This window comes from Procambarus clarkii, chromosome 11, assembly GCF_040958095.1.
Source record: "Procambarus clarkii isolate CNS0578487 chromosome 11, FALCON_Pclarkii_2.0, whole genome shotgun sequence".
Lineage (NCBI taxonomy): Eukaryota > Metazoa > Arthropoda > Malacostraca > Decapoda > Cambaridae > Procambarus > Procambarus clarkii.
Genome location: NC_091160.1, coordinates 39,246,510 through 39,266,482, shown reverse-complemented (window position 1 = coordinate 39,266,482; position 19,973 = coordinate 39,246,510). Strand labels below are relative to the sequence as shown.

Here is a 19,973-nt window from a genome sequence, read left to right as displayed (position 1 = left end):
GCTAGTTCTCACCCAAGAGATAAATAAAACCTCAATAACCCCATTTAAGCTTTCTCTTAAATAAAAATGAAAGACACGAAGGAAATAAAGCTTATTAATGCAAGAATCATAAATAACAAGTACATTTGTATGTGTTTTATTAAATTTCTCTGCCAATTTCTTCAGTAAGCAATTGAGGGAGGCAGCAGCTGACAGTCACATCCGCTGCATGTTTCATAAACTCGCGCTCAGTAAAGAATATATAGAAAAACTAGAATATTAACATGGAAGGAGGAATTTTGGGGGGCTTGTGGATGACTTTCTGGCTCCCACACCTCCGGCCTTACCTAACACTTTCAATAAAAACTAAGTTTACTAACTACTAGCAGCTAGGCTTACCAATTATTTTTATGAACTAAAGTCTCACTGTTCTATCAAGAGTGAAGGAAAGTGAACCTTTGGAGGTCTCTGGAACCTAATCCTATTTTTCTCATATACTGTACCTATAATTGAAGTTTGAGTAGGTTTTGATTTGCAAGAAAGTAATGCTTGCAGAAATCAATGGATGCCTGTACCTGGAGCATACCTGGAGAGGGTTTTGCCTGTATGTCTATTGTCTGTTTCAAAGAAAATAGCCAGTTACAGTATGATGACTGAAGATGAGTTTGTTCAGAACATTAATGGGAAAATGGGGGAAGACGAAAAGTAGAGGGAAGCTATACCATGAACGGAAAAATGCAATTCACTTATTGCCAGCACGTATTATTTAATTCATTTTGAATGCTTACGACTTTCAACCAGCAACTAATAAATTACGATATAGCATTTACTTTATGCTATTACTTAACACTTTCGCGCTCTCCGCAAAGGTCACTCAGCCAACCGAATGTGCGCGCTGCGTTTTTATCGCTTAAGCGTAAAAACAAAAATGTGTATACTCTTTTTACTCTTCTGACCTTAGCTCTCATGCTACGTATTTCATTTTGGTACCAACGTGTTCGCAATAAAATTCTCTAGAAGAACATTAGTAAAATAAGTCACGAAACATATAGGGATACCAGCACCAAATAAATAACTACGTAGATGACTCGCCGTGAGCGCCCATCAGCAACAAAATGTTTTTACTCTTGGGATTGTAATCACCTCCACACTTGTTCTACAGCGTTAATTTTGGTATCAATGGACTCGCAATGAAATTCCCAACACGGTGATATGAATATAAGCGTAGAATAATGATGCAGCCCGCCCGCAAGAGTGTGGGAAGTGGTGAAATTGTTACCCGGTATCGGTGACGGGACGACGCACGGCGCTTTGAAAGTTTATACTTATTTCACTCTCATGACATTAATTTTCTATGTACGTCATTCATTTTTATGTCAATATGTTCGCAATAGAATGTTTTATGTGCCCATAGGTAAAAAATATCAACAAAGCGTAAGTTAGAATAGCGACAAATATAAAACAACGCTGGAACATATCAGTGAGCGTCAAACACACACGAAATATTTTTACTTTTGTTATGTTTGTCAAGATTATACTTGTTGCACACAGTTATTTTTGGTTGTATATTGATCGGAATAAAATTCCCTAAACAGACATATGCATATAATACATGATATGGGGGAAGAATTACCAGTATAAACGGCTAAAGTCACCCACCTGCAACCCGTTTGGGACAAAATACCATTTGATCGAAGTTATCCACACCTTTCATGAACTTATTGTACCATGCAGCCTAGTGGTGAGAAAGAGAGCCTCATAGCGCACAGTTTGAAACAAACCCAAAGTAAATCGGATAAAAATTGAATTTTATACAAATATTTTAAAAGTAGACATAACTTTATGTCCACTATGCGTTTACGTTAGACGAAACCGAACGCGCCGGCGCGTCCAGATAGCGCGAAAGTGTTAACTGCTTTATCAAAGCTAGTTTAAATGGGCATGCTCTCAAAGCTTGGCACTCTAATAAAAAATGAGATCTAGTGATGGTTTTGGATAGTAAACTGTCACCAGAGGAACACAATGAGCATTGTGATAGGACCTTACGCACCACATTCCAATTTCAAATTTCAGACTTGCTTTTAATTACATGGATGGTGAAATACTAAACAAACTGTTCAGAACTTTTGTGAGACCAAAATTGGAATATGCAGTTGTATGGAGCTCATATCTCAAGAAGCACATCAATAAACTGGACAAGGTGCAAAATGGCTTCAGGAACTGAAAAAATGAAAAGAGCCTGTAGCCTGAGCCTTTAACGCCTGTAGCCATATTACAAAGAGAGGCTACAGGCGTTAAATATGCCAAAACTAGAAGACAAGAAAAAAGAGGCGATATGATCACCACTTACAAAATAATAACAGGAATCGACCAAATTGATAAAGAAGAATTCCTGAAACCAGCAATTTCAAGAACAAAAGGACACAGATTCAAACTAAGGAAACAAAGGTGCCAAAAAAATATTAGAAAGTTTTCTTTTGTAAACAGAGTGGTAGACGGGTGGAACATGTTAAGTGGGAAGGTGGAGGAGGCCAAAACCGTCAGCAGTTTCAGAGCGTTATGTGACAAAGAGTACTGGGAACACGGGATACCATGAGCATAGCTCTCATCCTGTAACTCCAAAAAATTAATTCAGACACTCATTCTTGAAAAAAGACATACACTGGTCAAGTTTGTTTTGTGCTCCATAAGTCACAAATCTACACACAGTATAGCCATTTTCAAGACATTCTAACCTTGCAGCCTAGTCAATGATGGCCTGATTACATAGGCAATTATCTAAACTGTTATTACATAGTCTGTGTGCCTAGTGCTGGAATATGCACTCAGCACAGTTCCCTCAAACAGACTTCTACCTTTATTCTGGCAATAACTTCATGTCAGTTGTGTGTGTGCACTAATGGCATCTCTACTCTTCACCGGATTTAGATGTTTAATTGTATTTATGCGAACAATAGAGAACCTGTGTAACTTGTAGCCGAGTAATCTAGACTTCCAAAAAAAGCAGGTATGTGAGCAAACCAGCTTTGCAAGCAAGATTCAGAATTTAAACGAGTACCATTATTAAAATATTAACTCATATTTTGAAGATTTTTTTACTTTCCAGCCTGATGCTAATTTACTTTGTTGGGCTGGACTTACAAAATTCAGTGTCTGTGTCAAAATACATTGCTATATCTGAATTTGTCAATGCTGAATATCATACTTTTTATGTTGCCAATTGGAAATATTTGTTGAAATATGATTGCAATTGTTCAGTAGCTATTATGGAAATAAATGTTAACATAGGATAACAATGCTGAGCTTTGGGTTCATATGTGTAATATGAGGATGAGAAAGAACTGATGAGATGATAGCCACGGAGTTTTACTGTGTTCAACAATAACACTTATACATTTTAGAAAATTATGCTTATTCACCTCTCTGCTACAGTTATTATTTCTTAAAACATCTTATTTTAAGGGCTATTACAATCCTTTGTCTATATACATTATGTCTTGCCTCCGATTTTGTCACAACTAACACACAGTTGAACAGGGCAGGAGCTTCAGACAACCCCTGCTGATCTGGGTTGTACATGCAGAGGCAAATACAGTCTCCAATTAATTGCCTTTTTATATATTCATACACAAACTCAATAACTATTGGATTTCACCAGAAAAAAATCACAGGTATAATAACACATTAAATTACAACTGGAGTTTATTTACAAAAAAGGTTCACAGCATCCGGTTCAATGAATCTGCCAAAGTTTTCAAAATTTTTGTGATTACAAATGGCATCACTGGAAGAAACCTTTTTCACATTATAGAAAAAAAGCTCAAATACTGTTTTACAAATAATAGCCACACTGGAACATTGTAAAACAGGTAACTTACTATTACTGTACTTGCTTCTCAAAAAGACCTATAACTTTGATGACAACTTATTCCTCCCCCCCAAAACACATTTTTCTCAAAGCTAAGAAAAAATATACTGTAGTTACTGTAGTCTGTGGGGGCGGGGATGAGGGGGAAGGGCTCGAAATGGGAAGACTTTCTTTCGACACGAATAACAAAAAGCTAAATGTATAATTTTATGTACAACAGGCTAAAATTGTGCCTTTACTTTAGTTTAAAATACAAACTTAATGCAATAATTATGAATTTTTGGGGGATCCTTTGCCTGCTGGCAAAAAAAAAAAAAAGTATAAAGCAACCAGAAACAACCATACTATTAACGTGGCCTAATATAATGTTCTCTTCTGTTGATCCACTATATAACAGTAAATACTCAAAATTGCTGAAGTAACTATTTTTATTACGTACAGTACAGTACATAGATTTTCCATCTTGTCCACATGATCACCGTAGCAAAAGTACAAAATATCTTGCATTACAGTGCCATGTTCTCTAGAATACTAAACAGATCAAATTTCAACAATGATGTTCATGCTATGACTACATTCCAAACATACGCAGCACACACCACACTAGTGTAAAAAATAATCAATGAAAACCATGCTGCTCCCATTAAAAAATATAGAAACAATGACAATACCTTGGCATTACCCATTTCTCCACTCTTGCCTATCTCCACTATCAATCTTTATTTCCTTCAACATTTACGTAAATATTAAAAAAAAAATCTGAAACAAAATGAACACACTATTCCTGGATGCATAAACGATGTTTACAGTTCTGTTAATGTTAGAATTTGATGGATTACTATACAAGTACAGTATCAATATACCTGTATATATGAGCTTAAGTAGGGAAACGAAGCTATCTCGTGAAGCTTAACAATGATTTCTATGTTTCTATAATTTTTACAGCAAATAATTTGTATTCAAACTTTCACATACACAGTGAGTGTATGTATGTGTGCGCAAGTACAACCAAAGTGTACAACCAAATATCAAGGGTCATAAGAGCGCACTCAAAAATAAAATGTATCATAATGACCCATAAAACTAAATTTACATTACTGTAGATAAATATGAAGTATAAAAATAATTAAATAAATAAAGTAGGTACTGACATTTAATTACTGCTTTTAAAGCCATCATACCCTTAGCTGGTTATAATGAATTGTCATAACCAGTTAAGGGTATGATGGTTTTAAAGCCATCATACCCTTAGCTGGTTATAATGAATTGTCATAACCAGTTAAGGGTATGATGGTTTTAAAGCCATCATACCCTTAGCTGGTTATAATGAATTGTCATAACCAGTTAAGGGTATGATGGTTTTAATGCCATCATACCCTTAGCTGGTTCTGGCATAAACGTGTGCATATTTTTCCTCTTGAACACTCCACATTTCACTGAACTGTGACTGAACTAGCATTTTTGTTTTGAATGGGATACAGCTTAAAACATAATGACACTTATGATTTTCAGTAATAATCTAGTCTTAGCACTTTCTGTCATACCTGCCTATACCATGGGAACTATTCCTCACTACCTGATGGAACTCTCTCCATGCATTCTTGTTAGCTTTTATCCATTCTACCTTGTGATATATTATCCATTTTCCCATGCAAAGTTACATGAGGAAACTGATGCCCTGACAAGTTAAGTGTCTCCTCAAGAAAAAGATCTGCATGGACAGTACGAATATGCCTGTTAACTGACTGCTTCTGAGAGGCACGGTACGGACAATGAGGGCAGTGGAAGGGCTTTTCCCCAGTGTGGATCCGTAAATGTCGCCTCAGGTCGTTGGCCAGACGGAATCCACGACCACAGACACCACAAAGATGTCTCCGCCCACCCATCTCCAAATCCCCCATCTCTCCTGCATCTATCATGGACGAGGCCTGAGGCAGGACAGAAGCACCAGGAAGTCCCAGACGGGAGAGGAATGGAGGCAACGGCAGTCGACACTCATCCACCGCTGCAACACCCCGCCCCTGAAGCAGAACACCTGCCTTAGTATACTGATTTTCATTCTAATCTTCACCACTGAGCCTTATCCATGTGCAAATCATCATAACACATCAGTGACTACTGAAACAACTAGTCTCACTAGAAATCCTGTCCTGCACTTTAGAAAAATTATAAATATTCATCATTTAAGGCCTTCATATACATAACATGCATCTACAAATCAGTAAATTAAAGTGCACATTACTGCCATTAGCACACATGATCTTTCCACTTGTATATTTGTTTAGTTTTATTGTCCCATGCAAATATCAACACAGTATTTACAAGAACAAAGAAGTTTACAACAAATCCAGGATATCTGTTCCACCAACTCAAGTATGAATGTTCACCCACCAAAAGGGTTCAAAAATGCTGTCAAGTTGGGAGACGAGAAGCCCCGAGGCTTTGCACTGCACGATTGTCAACGCTATGCACAGTACGCAAGTGACGATATACACTACTCGTAACTGCAGCTCTAAAGGTGCATAAAGGGCATGTGTATGGTTTCTCCCCAGTGTGTGTTCGTAAGTGACGACGTAGATCTTCCAGACGTCCAAAACTCCGCCCACACACCAAGCAGTCGAGAGCAGTTCCACGATGTACACCAGTACCCATACCTCCTTCTACTCTGGCCAGCTGGGCGCCCGAGATGCCCACGCCTACGCCCGTGGCACCCTAAAAAAAAAAAAGGAAGTGCTACTCTTAGACCCAATTTTTTTGTTTTGTTTTATAATACGATAATATGAAAAGATAAGCCACTTATTAAGCAACACTACATGCTTGCCTAAAATAGAAAATCAAAGTTGGCTTCTTTAATATGAAAAATATTAAGCTACCACAAAAATCAATTTGGGCCTGAGAATGACACTTCCTTTCACATCTGCAACAACTGGATTTGACAGTTCCCCTTTTTAAATGTACTTGAATGAATAACAATGCTGGTTTTAACTGTTTCTAGTGTTAAACAGAATCATATATAAACACTTAAATTAAATAAATATGAGATAGATCTTCCGTAACAAAATATTGCTTATAGCTTTAACATTTCCACGTAGGACCATGAACATCAATGTGGTAAAATAATTTGCATTATACTGAATGTTAATCAAAACTTAAAACAAGATTTCTAGCACTGTAACAAATTTCTTAATATTTTATTATCATTATACTTTCCAAAATTACTGAAGGCAAGTAGCCTGCACAGATCAATTCCCATTAAAAAATATATAATTTAATTAATATTTTTCCACTGCTGTATATTTCAAACTCCTAATATGTTCTGCGAAGTTGCAGTAGCACCATGTATAGTTCTAGCATGTCTAATAACGCTGCTCTTCACTGCAGCACGATATGGACAGTAGGGACAGGTGTAAGGTTTTTCCCCTGTATGAGTGCGAAAATGGCGGCGCAAATCTTCCATCTGACCAAACATGCGGCCACAAAGCTGGCAGGATAGACGTGTCTTGGTGCTGGCCACAATCTTCACATCACCTACCGACATTGCACCACCAGCAGATCCCATCCTACTGCCACCTGCGGCGACAACCACACTGCCACCACTTCCAACGATACCACCCATCTATAAAGAGAACCAAACCAGGCTCTGTCATGTTGTTGTTGTTACTAAGAGCCACTCGACATAAAAATCAAGTCTGGTAGTACTTCAATTGCATATTTGTCATATCAAGTGCAGTTTCACTTTGGTCATTACTACTTATTGTGTGCATAAGTGCATGTCTATGTTAACCTACACATATGGATGTATACACACAAGCATGTGTGAAGATGTTAAGTACATAAGAATGGACACACACCTGACATGGAAAAATCAATTCCTGAAAACTTCCATGTACATTTCAAGTATTTTTTTGTTTGTGCTTTGGAAACTTTCAAAATATGCCAATGCAGTGACATAATAGCATGGTAATGTACAGTACATATGTTCACTGTACAAGAAAAGACTTATTTGGTTCCTGTTCAATAGACTCCATCTGATCTGGATGCACAGATTTAATGTGATGCTTCAAATGAGAATTTTGTGCAGAAGCATATGGGCAAAATTTACATTGATATGGTTTTTCTCCTGTATGGGTGCGCAAATGGAAGAGTAAATGTGCCCTTTGGGCTGCCCTATAAGAGCAGTGAGGACAGGCATAAGGTTTCTCGCCAGTATGTGTCCGAACGTGGGAATTTAGATGAACCCGTTGAGATGCCCTGTATGAACAGTGAGGGCATGCATATGGTTTCTCGCCAGTATGAGTCCGGAGATGTGTGTTGAGATGGTCACGGCGGTACGTGGAATAAGAGCAGATCGCGCAGGCGTAGGGCTTCTCCGCATTGAGAGCCTGCAAGGAGATGCCTCAAATTAGGTTTTCCCCTTAATAAATCTATATTAATTTGCCTAAGAGTTTCTCTTGCATGTTTTTTATGCAAATCTTAATATGCTGCAATTTGAGACAAAACCTGCAATGAGGCCTATGTTCTTTAAACAACAGAGAGCGTTCCTCTTCAACAATACAGGCACCACATACATCCTTGGATATTTTCATACAGGAAGTCAGCTGTGATTCAGCAGCAAATTCTTCTAGCGTCAGTTTGTTTCTCACACTAAAAACATTATAGAAACATCTTAATCAGAAATTTCAGATTCCTTTCTTTTTAATAAATTAAACAAGTCAAGGAATCAAAGAAAAGATTTTGTAAACAAAATTTTTTCTAATAAGTACCGACAAATAAAAACAGACCTATTAGACGTCTTCAGTATGCATTCGAACATGGTCCTGAAGCTGTGTAGGTTGAGTTGTCCGGTAAGGACAATGTGGACATGAAAATGGTCGGTCTCCAATGTGGGTACGCAAGTGAGTTACCAAGTGGCTTCTCTGGGCTGCTTTATAGTCACAGTTGGGACAGGCAAAAGGTTTTTCACCAGTGTGCCGTCGAATGTGTTTAGTTAAAATATAATTTGTTCTGGCAGCATAAGGGCAGTGAGGGCATTGAAAAGGCTTCTCTCCAGTGTGAATCCTAATGTGTTCATGTAGATGAATACGCTGAGAGGCTCGGTAGGGGCAGTGGGGACATGCATAGGGCTTCTCTCCCATGGGAGTCCGCAGATGCAAGTTGACATTTTGCTTGCTGATTGAAGAATAAGAGAAGTGGTAGGTGTAGGACTTTTCCGCATTGAGAGCCTGTAAGGAGACGGCTCAAATTAGCTTCTTCTCTTATTGATCCCTGAAATGCAACCTTACATCTTGTTGTGTAATGATTACATTTATTTAGTCAGAAGGGCAATTTAATGTGATGCCCATCATCTCAACTTGTGACTTCTTGATCATACTAAAATATACAATTCTCTCTAATATAACAGGCCATCAACTTATAAGTTCTCTTTAAGATAAATTAATCCAGGTGAGAAAATAACTACAGGAAATGCTGAACTTCAACATTCCCTTTCCCTTTTATTAAGTTGAAAATTAAACCTTTATTATCCTCTCAACTAGTAAACCATGTAAGTGTTGGGTTTCATAAGATTCCTTAAATGTAAAAGGAGATACATACTGTACAGTAGAACATAGTTTTCATATTTGTAAATTAAAGAAATTATAAATTCACATTTCACCTTTCCAAATGACAGGCCAGATTCATTTTTTCTCTTAACACCTCTGTAATTACCAAAGGATTTATGTAATTTGGCACTTATTAATCATTACGCACAATACACTTTTCTTCACGTAGAAAATTATTAAAAAGTCAAAACTTGAAATAATAATTAAAAATGTGAATTACTCTAACTGCTGTATATCAATACCACAGTACTGTACAGTATACATAAAATATGTGTAGTACATTACAGTTAGATTTGAAAAAGAAAAGTTTGATAGGGAAACAAAACAGAAATGGGAAGAGGAAGTTAAATTAAAAGTAATATAAACAAAGAGAAGAAGACGGGAAACAGGAGAGAGGAGAAGAAAAACAGGAGAGGGAGGAGAGGAGGGGATGATATAGGAATAATTTAATTCTCCAGAAATGTAAACACTATTGGATAAATTGCATACCCTTATACAGGAACAACATTACAGTGTGTTGACCAAACCACACACTAGAAAGTGAAGGGACGACGACATTTCGACTTGAGAATGGTCCAGGATGGACCAAAACGTCGTCGTCCCTTCACTTTCTAGTGTGTGGTTTGGTCAATATATTTCATCCACATTATTGTGACTCCTCGTCCACTATTACAGTGGGAAAATATAAGTTGAATACCAGTATTTCCAAACTCACAAAAATAAACTCCCATATCATTCAAAAACAACCCCAGTAACTAGCCAATATCTGCTACAGTATTTTGTTCAACTGTTTTTATAAATGCAATCTCAAACTGGCTGAAAAGTCCAAAAATTTTATATATCTTTTTAAATCCTTAATCAACCTGGCTTTAACATATAAATTAGTTCTGGTACCTTTGGTTAGATGAATGTGTGTGCATGCATATTATTTACAATGCATGCATGCATGCATACATACATTACATACACACACACTGTCAGTAGTTTCAAAAAGTTATACGGCAAAGAGTACTGGAAAGACGGGACACCAAGAGCGTAGCTCTCATCCTGAAACTACATTTTGGTACAGTAATTACACAAGGGTGATAGGAAGACTTCTGACATGAATGAAAATTTTCTGACAGACAGATGAGGGCAGTAATCAGTGACAATGTATCTGACTACAGGAGTACCACAAGGTTCAGTTCTTGCACCAGTAATGTTCATCATCTACATAAACGATCTACCAGAAGGAATACAGAATTATCTAAACCATGTTTGCAGACGATGCCAAGATACTTGGGAAGAAAGGAGATACAGACGATCATCGTGCCCTTCAAATTGATTTAGATAAAGTAAGTGCTTGGAACGTCAAATGGCAAATGGTATTCAATGTGAATAAGTGCCATGTTATGGAATGTGAAATCAGAGAAAATAGATCACACACAACTTACAAATTATGTGGAAAGGAATTAAAAAAACTTCATTTAATAAAGAACGAGACCTAGGGGGTGGTTTTGGATAAACTGTATCCAGAGGAACACACAAAGAACATTGTGAGAAGAGCGTATGTCTTGCTTTCCAACTTCTTAATTGCTTTTAATTATATGGATGGTGACTAGCTTTTATATGGATGAATCATTATACCGTATACAGTAGATGATTGACTTGCCTTTAATTATATGGATGTGAAATACTAAAGAAACTTTTCATGACTCTTGTGAACATATTCCAAAATTGGAATATGCAGCAGTTGTATGGTGCCCATATCTCAAGCAGCACATAAATAAACTGGAAAAGGTGCAAAGGTATTCTACAAAATGGCTTCCGGAACTGAAAAACCTGTTACGAGGAGAGACCCGATGCGTTCAACATGCCAAAACTAGAAAATAGAAGAAAAAAAAAAAAAGAGATGAAATGATCACCACTTACAAAATACTAACAGGAATTTCCCAAATTGACAGAGGAATTCCTGAAACCACCAATTTCAAGAACAAGAGGAAAGGGGGGGGGGGGGAAATCAAAAAAGAAACCACATATAAAATGCAGTCAAACCACACAACTGAAAGGAAAGCAATGTAAAAGATTTAGGAGTTATGTTGGACGACCTCATTAAAAAACACAACTAAGTAGTTGTCACAATTGCAAGAAAAATAACTGCTTGGATAACAAGAACCTATTGAACAAGATACACCATACAAATGATGCTACTTTTTAGGACACTAGTGCTCTCTAGGACACTTGTGTCTTAATATTGTTGTACACTAACGGCTCCATTCAAAGCTGAAGAGCATACAAAGATATTTTATTGCTAGAATCCACTCAATAAATCATCTAAATTATTGGGACCACTTAAAAATCCTAAATCTGTATTCCTTAGAATGCAGTCGAGATATATATTATATATACAGTGGAACCTCGATTAACGAGCGAGCCACTCGCGGCAAATTTGTCTCTATTGACGAGCTTCACCTCTATTAACGAGCAAAGCAACATGGTGTTTCCTAGCGTCTTGCAGGTTCTTGCAAATTTTCGGACGCCTCTGACGCCAGTGTTGTTGTTGTATCGCACACGACAAGCATCCCTCTGGATTTATTTGCGCTTTTCTTTGGGTTTTTAGTGATTTTGTGACTACAATTTGTAATGCACTGTCGCCAAAGAAACTGCTTGCTAAAGATGTCGCCAAAGAAACTGCTTGCTAAAGATAGTGTTGTCAAGAGGAAGAAAGACACAATTACTGTGGATTTGAAGAAGGAAATTATAGCAAAGCATGAGCGTGGTGTTTGTGTGACTGATCTCACAAGGGAGTATGGCAGGTCCTCATCAACAATTTACACCCTTAGTAAGGGAATGAGGAGGTAAGGGAGGATGCTGCCTCTTCCACCGAGATCAGGGAAGTGTTGGGAATGTTTGAAAAGGTGAACGCATTCTTGGAAAAGCTGCCCTGATAAAGCAGTGACAACCCGGTGTGTGAACATGTTTAATTAATTTATCACTTTGTGATAACACTTTGTGAAAGTGTTATCACTTTCGCTGGTATATGTAGCTTGAGCGTGACATTTTTTTTTCTCTTGAATGCACCCAAACACCGTGCACAAGCATCATTTGAACAAATATTTCTATAAAATCCAATTCTTATCTGATCGACTTGGGGATAGTATAAACATGTTTGCCATGAAATTTCCGTTTTATCTAATAGCCACATAGCCTATTTGGGAGAACGGCATTGTATTGTATCTTCGTGGTAAGACCATTGTATTTTTGACACGATGAGTGTAATCGACGTAGTTTTTTATTTGGTGCTGGTCTAACGCATCCTTGTGTGACATTTTATACATATGTTCTTCTAGAACATTCTATTGCCAACACATTGGTACAAACATAAAATACGTACACCAAAAATTAAGGTCAGGACAGTGAAGAGTATACACTTTTCAGTGTTACCGCTTGATCGCCCGAAACACCGAACGTACTTGGGGCAAGTTTTTTTTTTTTACCGAGAGCGCGAAAATGTGACAATTTGCTGTCTCGTTTTAGGAACATCCTTAAACAAAGACAAAAGCAATTGTCAATAGATACCTTCTTTGCAAAAGTAGAGAAAAGAAGAGCCAGTGATAGTGAACCACAACCCAGTCTCAGTGGGGTGAAATTCCCAAGAAGAGAGAGCCCGCCTGACTCAGAGGTGGATTCTCCTTCCACACCATAACCCCTCTCCTCCTTCCCACCCCTCCATCGTCTCCCTCAAGCCAGCAACGACTCTTCGTAAGGTAAATATTAAAACAGTACAACAAAACATTTATACAGTAATTACATGTGCAGTATTATATTTACATAAAAAAAATGTCATACAAGTATGGATGTTTTTGGGAGTGGAACGGATTAAATTTATTTCCTTTATTTTAAATGGGGAAATTTGTTTCTTAAGACGAATTTTCCAGATAACGAGCTTGGTGCCAGAACGGATTAAACTCGTTAATAGAGGTTCCACTGTATATGTATGTATGTGTGTGTGTGTGTGTGTGTGTGTGTGTGTGTGTGTGTGTGTGTGTGTGTGTGTGTGTGTGTGTGTGTGTGTGTGTGTAAAAAAAAATTAAACTTTTATCTAATTTAAAATTTAAAACTCCTTTTTTGCAATTTTCATGTGACTGCTTCACGCACGATATGACACTGTAATGCATGTACGTACAGTACTGTACTGTATTACCAAGTCTTGATAGAATCCTCTTACCAAACAAACCTTGTATATGCATGCTTTGTACTAAGGGCTATTAAAGATTCTGACTGATGTATGAACTTTAATAATATTTTTATACATTTAACAGAAGTATTAAACAATTTACACATATTTGTCTTTGTACAAACCCACCATTGCTCATAAATAAACAGAAAACAATTAAAATGGAGACTATATTGGCTTATGCAGACACTAATTATTCACTGACACGTTAATTTTAATTTCAATTAAAATGCCATTTTATCTAAAAAATTTATAAATGTAAAATATGAATAATAAGTTTAAATTCAAAGGAGATCGTAAAATGTTACGGTAAAGTGCACTCCCAACTTGCTGTTTGTATACAAAGCTTAACAGGAAAGATTTTGCAACTATCCCTTATCTTGGAACTACCCATTCTTCTTGCCTTATTCACACGAGTAAAAAGATAAACCTCTTTCTCTCCGTACAGTATCCTCATTTTAATAAAATGTCACCATGTGGCTATAATGAATATGCCTACGCAACGATGAATTTCGGCTAGCAGCATATGGGCAATGAGGACACGTATAAGGCTTTTCACCAGTGTGGGTACGTATATGTTTCTTAAGATCATTGCTAATGGCAGCTGCATAGGGACATTGTGGGCATCTGAAAGGTTTTTCCCCCGTATGGGTCCGAAGATGAGCATTCAGGTGATCCCGACGATATGAAGAATAAGAGCAGATGTGGCAGGCGAAAGGTTTTTCCACATTGAGGGCCTGCAAGGAGAGGCCTACAATTAGCCAAGAAACGAAACTATTAAACTTCATGAGCTTTAATATAAAATATTTAACTTCATTTGCTGAATATATATATTATTAAGTCTTCTCATTAAGCCAGGTAATGCATCAATTTACTGAATGAATTAAAATATCATTTATGATAATTTCCTATACAATTTTCAAGGGTATCACTTTCCAAATTCATATTAATTGTAGGTCCCACATAAATTCAGATTTTTTTTTTCCAAATGAGACCACATACAACTTCTTTATTGAAGTATTTATGGTTATGGAGATTTTTTCAAGTAATTATATACAAGTGAATGTTAATTTAAAAATTGAGAAACACTTTAAATGCATGCATGAGCAGCAATTCAGAGAGATTTCAAGTAAGGAATGGGACCATGACTCCATACTCACACTTGAAATATCTTTCAACACAAAGCTAATACAGCCTATACCCAGAAATTACCTAAGTCACAAAAGGAACCCAGTGCATACCACCATCAAAAAGAATTCAGCAACTTTCTGTCAACAGACTGGGCTCCAACAACTCGCACACAAACACGTCGGGAAGACACGAACCCGGTGACTAGAGAGTAAGTTACTAGAAAAAGGCTCAAGAAACAAGTTACTTTTAATTTAGGAGGGCAAAAACGTGTTAACTAGAGTGTAAACATTTCCCCCCGTGACTGAAGGAAGCCACTCGTACAATTAGGTAGTCAACTGATCCACGCTCTGCCAAGTACAAGAGCAAAGCAAAGAATAAAAAGAGAGAGAATAGTCATGTTGGGATTAGGACAAAATCCAAAGCAAACCCTATCGCTTAACATTTGCCCCTTGCTTAACTCTTTCACAGTAAAATAATTAAATTCAATCATCCAATACTGTATTCTTTCAAACCATTCAAACTAATTTAAACTGTATTGCATAAAATATTTTTTACTTTACAAAAACAAAACCATAAATTTCCAATTCTTTTATTATTTTGACCTCACAAAGCCATAAACACTGAACTAGTATTTTGGCTGACAATACAGAGCTGGAAATACTTTAACATTTCTGTATTTTACACTTTCCCATGCATTTCTTACAAATTTCATAATTATGATAAATCTCAAATCATTTTTACATTTATTTTGTAAATACCTAAATTCAGTGTAATTATTTAAGTGTACTGTAGTTACAGGATGAGAGCTATGCTCGTGGTGTCCTGTTTTCCCAGTACTCAGTCGTATAACGCTTTGAAACTACTGATAGTTTTGATTTCCACCACCTTCTCGTGTATGGAGGAGCTGACATCGCTTTATCACATCACTTGGTGCCTCCTGCTTGGAATAGCTACACCCAATTCAATCCATGCCAGGCCCTTGTGAATCACTGTAAACACACCAGGGATCAGAAATAAAAAATCTAGCTTATTCTTGCAGCAAAAGTTCCTAGATAAGATTAATAGATCATCTAAATCTAAATCATCTAAAACCTAGATCACGAAGAAAAGGCCACCTGAAAAGTCGAGCCTAGCCTCAGGCTAGGCTCAGGGAGAAGAACTGAAACCCTCTCCAGGTATGGCTCAGGTAAAGGAAGGCAAACCATAAAATACAAACAGTAAAGTAAACAAAGCAAAGAAATCCTGACAATGAAGCTCTGAGTTGAACGAAACCACCTAGTCACGAAGTACAATAGTTCTTTGTTAGTTTCACAAGGGCAAAGGATATCTTCCGCCTCATTCCCCTAGCTTTGGACCTCAGTTATTTATCCAGTGAGATCATAGAGTCAAGCCCCTTTCAAATAGGTAAATGTACGAGTAAATGGCACCTCCCTCCCTAGGGAATGCGAAAAAATGGGTACTTACCAAAACCCGGAATGTTGATCTGCTTTATGCCTTGGTACTTCTATGATCATTTCTCAAATACTATACACTATACTGCAATCTATTTCTCCTAACTTTTTTTTTAAGCTTAATAAAAAAAATCTTGAATAGGTCTGTACAGCAGAAAGGCCAGTCACTACCACCACTCTGGCCTCAATTTTCTTAAAAAACTTTCAGTTTATTACTTGCAGATACACCAACCTACACATTCATGTATTCTGAGACCCCAAATTGAAAGGATGTTCTGTAAATACTGTACCTTGAAAAACCAAAAGATTTGAAGGGCACAGTATTTATGTATGAATGCCAGTCAGGTTGGTTAGGACACACACCTTTTGGAATATGTGTACTGTACATAAATATGAATTAAAACACGTGCTTTCTACCCTCGGTAAGATTAAGTTGAATAAAATGTTGTAGCCCAATGTTTAAGCAAGAGATACCATGTTAATGATCCTTTTTTAGACTGGAAAGAGCATCAAAAGTTTTAGGCCTTTGATATTTGTTTTTTCTCTCTGATAGTGCCCATGACATCAGTGGTCTTCACTCGTTTTATTCTACAATTCCTACTATGTCGTTAACTCTAGCATTAAACACCCACACACATGCGGCCCGAGCCTGTATCAAGCAGGTGGCAGGAAAGTGTTAAGGATCAAATATTAACATTCAAATAGGCATTTTATTGAGAATGTGGAAAAATCCAACCTTTGGAAGTTATTGGAATGTATCCTTATTTTCCTTTAAACCTTTGGCAGAGGCACTATCCTATTATTTGGGGGGGGGGGTCTAAAACTAAAAAAAAAATTTCAGATGTTTGTGTCAATAAAATACAGTACAGAAATTCAGTACTCAATCATAAATGTCCCCCACTGTTTAGAATGTCACACATTCAAAAAGTCGTCTGGAAGGGACTGGAATGAATTGGTCCACTTGAGCAGTAAACTGCAGTGCAGTACTGAACATGTAAATCCTTTCTATGAAATTGCATTATCTGGCCCAAAGCCTAAATCTCAACATATCTTAGGAAAATACATGTTGCCATTTAGGTAAAGCCCATTGCATGCACAAATAAAGTGAGGGGTGGATTACAGCCCCTTCTACAACCACTATACTGAATGGAGATGGAGCCATGATGTTCTAGTTACTACAAGCATCAGATGGTACTTCCTGGCTTTTATATGAATATAGCAGAGCTTAAATAGAGGGAATATAGAGAACATATACGGCATTCATAGAAGCAATAAAACACCTAAATTATTGGGATCGGGATCGTTTCAAAGCTCTCCAAATGTACTCACTAGAAAAAAGACGGGAGAGATATCAAATAGTACAGACGTGGAAAATACTGGAGGGCCAGGTCCCAAATCTACACAGTAATATAACAACATACTGGAGTGACTGATATGGAAGAAAATGCAGAATAGAACCAGTGAAGAGCAGGGGGTGCCATAGGCACAATCGGAGAACACTGTATAAACATCAGAGGTCCACGGTAGTCCATCATCGTCCAAGCGAGTGTAAAAAAATATTGCCAGAACAACCATGGACATCTTCAAGATAAAACTACTGTAGATAGTTTTCTTCATGGAGTGCCGACCAGCCGGGCTGTGGTGGATATGTGCGCCTGTGGGCTGCTCCAAGCAACAGCCCGATGGACCAAACTCTCACAAGTCAAGCCTGGCCTTGGGCCGGGCTTGGGGAGAAAAACAACTCCCAGAACCCCATCAAGCAAATATCAAGCAGGTAAGCTTATGTGCCCTAGGAATCTATAATATGTACTGTAAACTATTAAGCTGGACCCAGCCTTGTCCAAGGAAAAAAATGGAGTGCATTACCAGATTTAGAGAATACAGTACTTCAAGGTTCAAATGTTCTCACAGTGTTTGGAAGGTAAGGATACTACATCTAGTGAATAACTGGTCTTGAACTGTATTTCCTACTTATAACCAAAACATTTTTAAAATAAATACAATAATTGAAATTGTAAATAAATACAACTAAGGAGCACCGTGCCATAAATAAAACTACTGTTCTGTACTAAATTTAAAACACTAAATATGTACATACCCAGCTTAATTCTTATGTGGTCAATATACCAACCATTTCACATATCCTTCATAAAATGTGCCAGGGAGTTACGAGTTAAATGGAGGCATGGTTCAAGCTGCCGAGATCACTTGTAATGGATGCATGGATGAAAGATGATATGGTCGGAGAAAAGTGACTATGAAAGATGTAATCTGTGCCTCCTTAGTTATGTTGAGCATAATGACAAAAAGAGGCAATAGGTATTGATGATAAACTCCTTAGAAGATATTAAGTCAACAAGGAGTTATGGTGTTCCACTCTTTCTTGATGTTTAACAACCTAGTTTTTGATACATTTTATGGCATGATGTAGAGCCAATTAATTATGGCATGATGATGTTATGCTAACAGTGATACAATTAATTTGCTTATTAAAAGGAAGAAAATTTAAGGACCCATTAAATATGAATGCCAACATACTTCTCCATAAACCTGACATTAACCCTCAACTAATATTTCAAATCTTCCTGTATTTCCAAGTAAAAGGCTGAAAATCTGAAATCTTCGATGCTAACACTTTACTCTCAGAACTATTACATACATATGACAGTTTCTGAATGAAGACTAGGAACTGCATCCATGCAAATCCAGTGAAGGCAATCACTATACTGTACTGTACAATACCAGACCGAGATTTTTGTTTTAGACTATTGTATGGCATTTGTGTAATCTGAAAGCATGGAACTAAATATTTAACAAATGCAGAGTGCGCTAACAAGAGCACCACTACAAGACTTCTTCTATTATTATTTGTGGTGGTGGGGGGGGGGGGGCATACATACTGAATAATTATTCAGGATTTCCTAAAGATCGTCCCAATTAGCATATCATCTTACTACCTGAAAGTTCCTTTCAAAAGCTAAGTAGTATATAGACTGCAGCTATCATCTGCTTTTCCTAACCATTGGGGGATACACATTATGGGCAAAAGGTGACCAGACGATAAAATACATCCATCTAGACAAGTACTGTACTGTATAAAAATAAAAAAAGAACACTAATATTACTATGCATCTTCCACACCCAAGTTTGACTCGTGTTAAAAGAGAGGGTTTATGCTTACCAAATATAATAGTTTTGCCCTGCTAATAACAATGACAATTCTTGAATTAGTGCACAACTAAAAAATTATTGGTCAAAGTGAGTTTGTAGATGGAGTTGATAAACTGATTCTTGAAATGTTACATAAAAACAATGGGGGCAGCAGTAGGATTTTGTAACATCATGTGTCAGAAGATGCCTTTGCAACGAAGAATTTCGACTAGCTGAATATGTGCAGTGAGGGCAGAGATAAGGTTTTTCCCCAGTGTGTGTGCGAATGTGTTTTTTAAGATTATTGCTAATTGTTGCTGCATATGGACAATGTGGACACTGATAAGGTTTTTCTCCAGTATGCGTCCGCAGATGTGTGTTAAGGTGATCACGACGATAGGTGGAATATGTGCAGAAGTGGCACGCGAAGGGCTTCTCCACATTGAGTGTCTGTAAGGAGATGCCCACAATTAGCTTATCCTCCCTACAGTAGCTATTCTAGTGTGGCTTCACACTACACATTTAATTGCCTAACTTTCCTATCTCAAATCCTACCCAAGAATGTTATGTTGTTAGCA

At 37.3% G+C, this 19,973-nt stretch overlaps 1 protein-coding gene across 31 annotated transcripts in view; it reads right to left on the bottom strand.

Annotated features, from left to right (window-relative positions):
* Window positions 1-19,973, bottom strand: part of LOC123758321 (longitudinals lacking protein, isoforms H/M/V) — a 191,001-nt gene that overhangs the window by 90,508 nt on the left and 80,520 nt on the right. Inside the window, exons 5-7 of one of the 31 annotated variants that reach the window (XM_045742573.2) lie at window positions 7,380-7,463; window positions 6,239-6,559; window positions 5,741-5,868 (exon numbers count right to left, since the gene is read on the bottom strand). The exons of 22 other annotated variants lie outside the window; for them this stretch is intronic. In XM_045742573.2, coding sequence (XP_045598529.1) covers window positions 6,260-6,559; window positions 7,380-7,463 — 384 coding nt within the window. In that variant the 3' untranslated portion in view covers window positions 5,741-5,868; window positions 6,239-6,259. 8 more of the 31 variants (XM_045742572.2, XR_006772872.2, XM_069322661.1 and 5 more) reach the window with 8 other exon arrangements.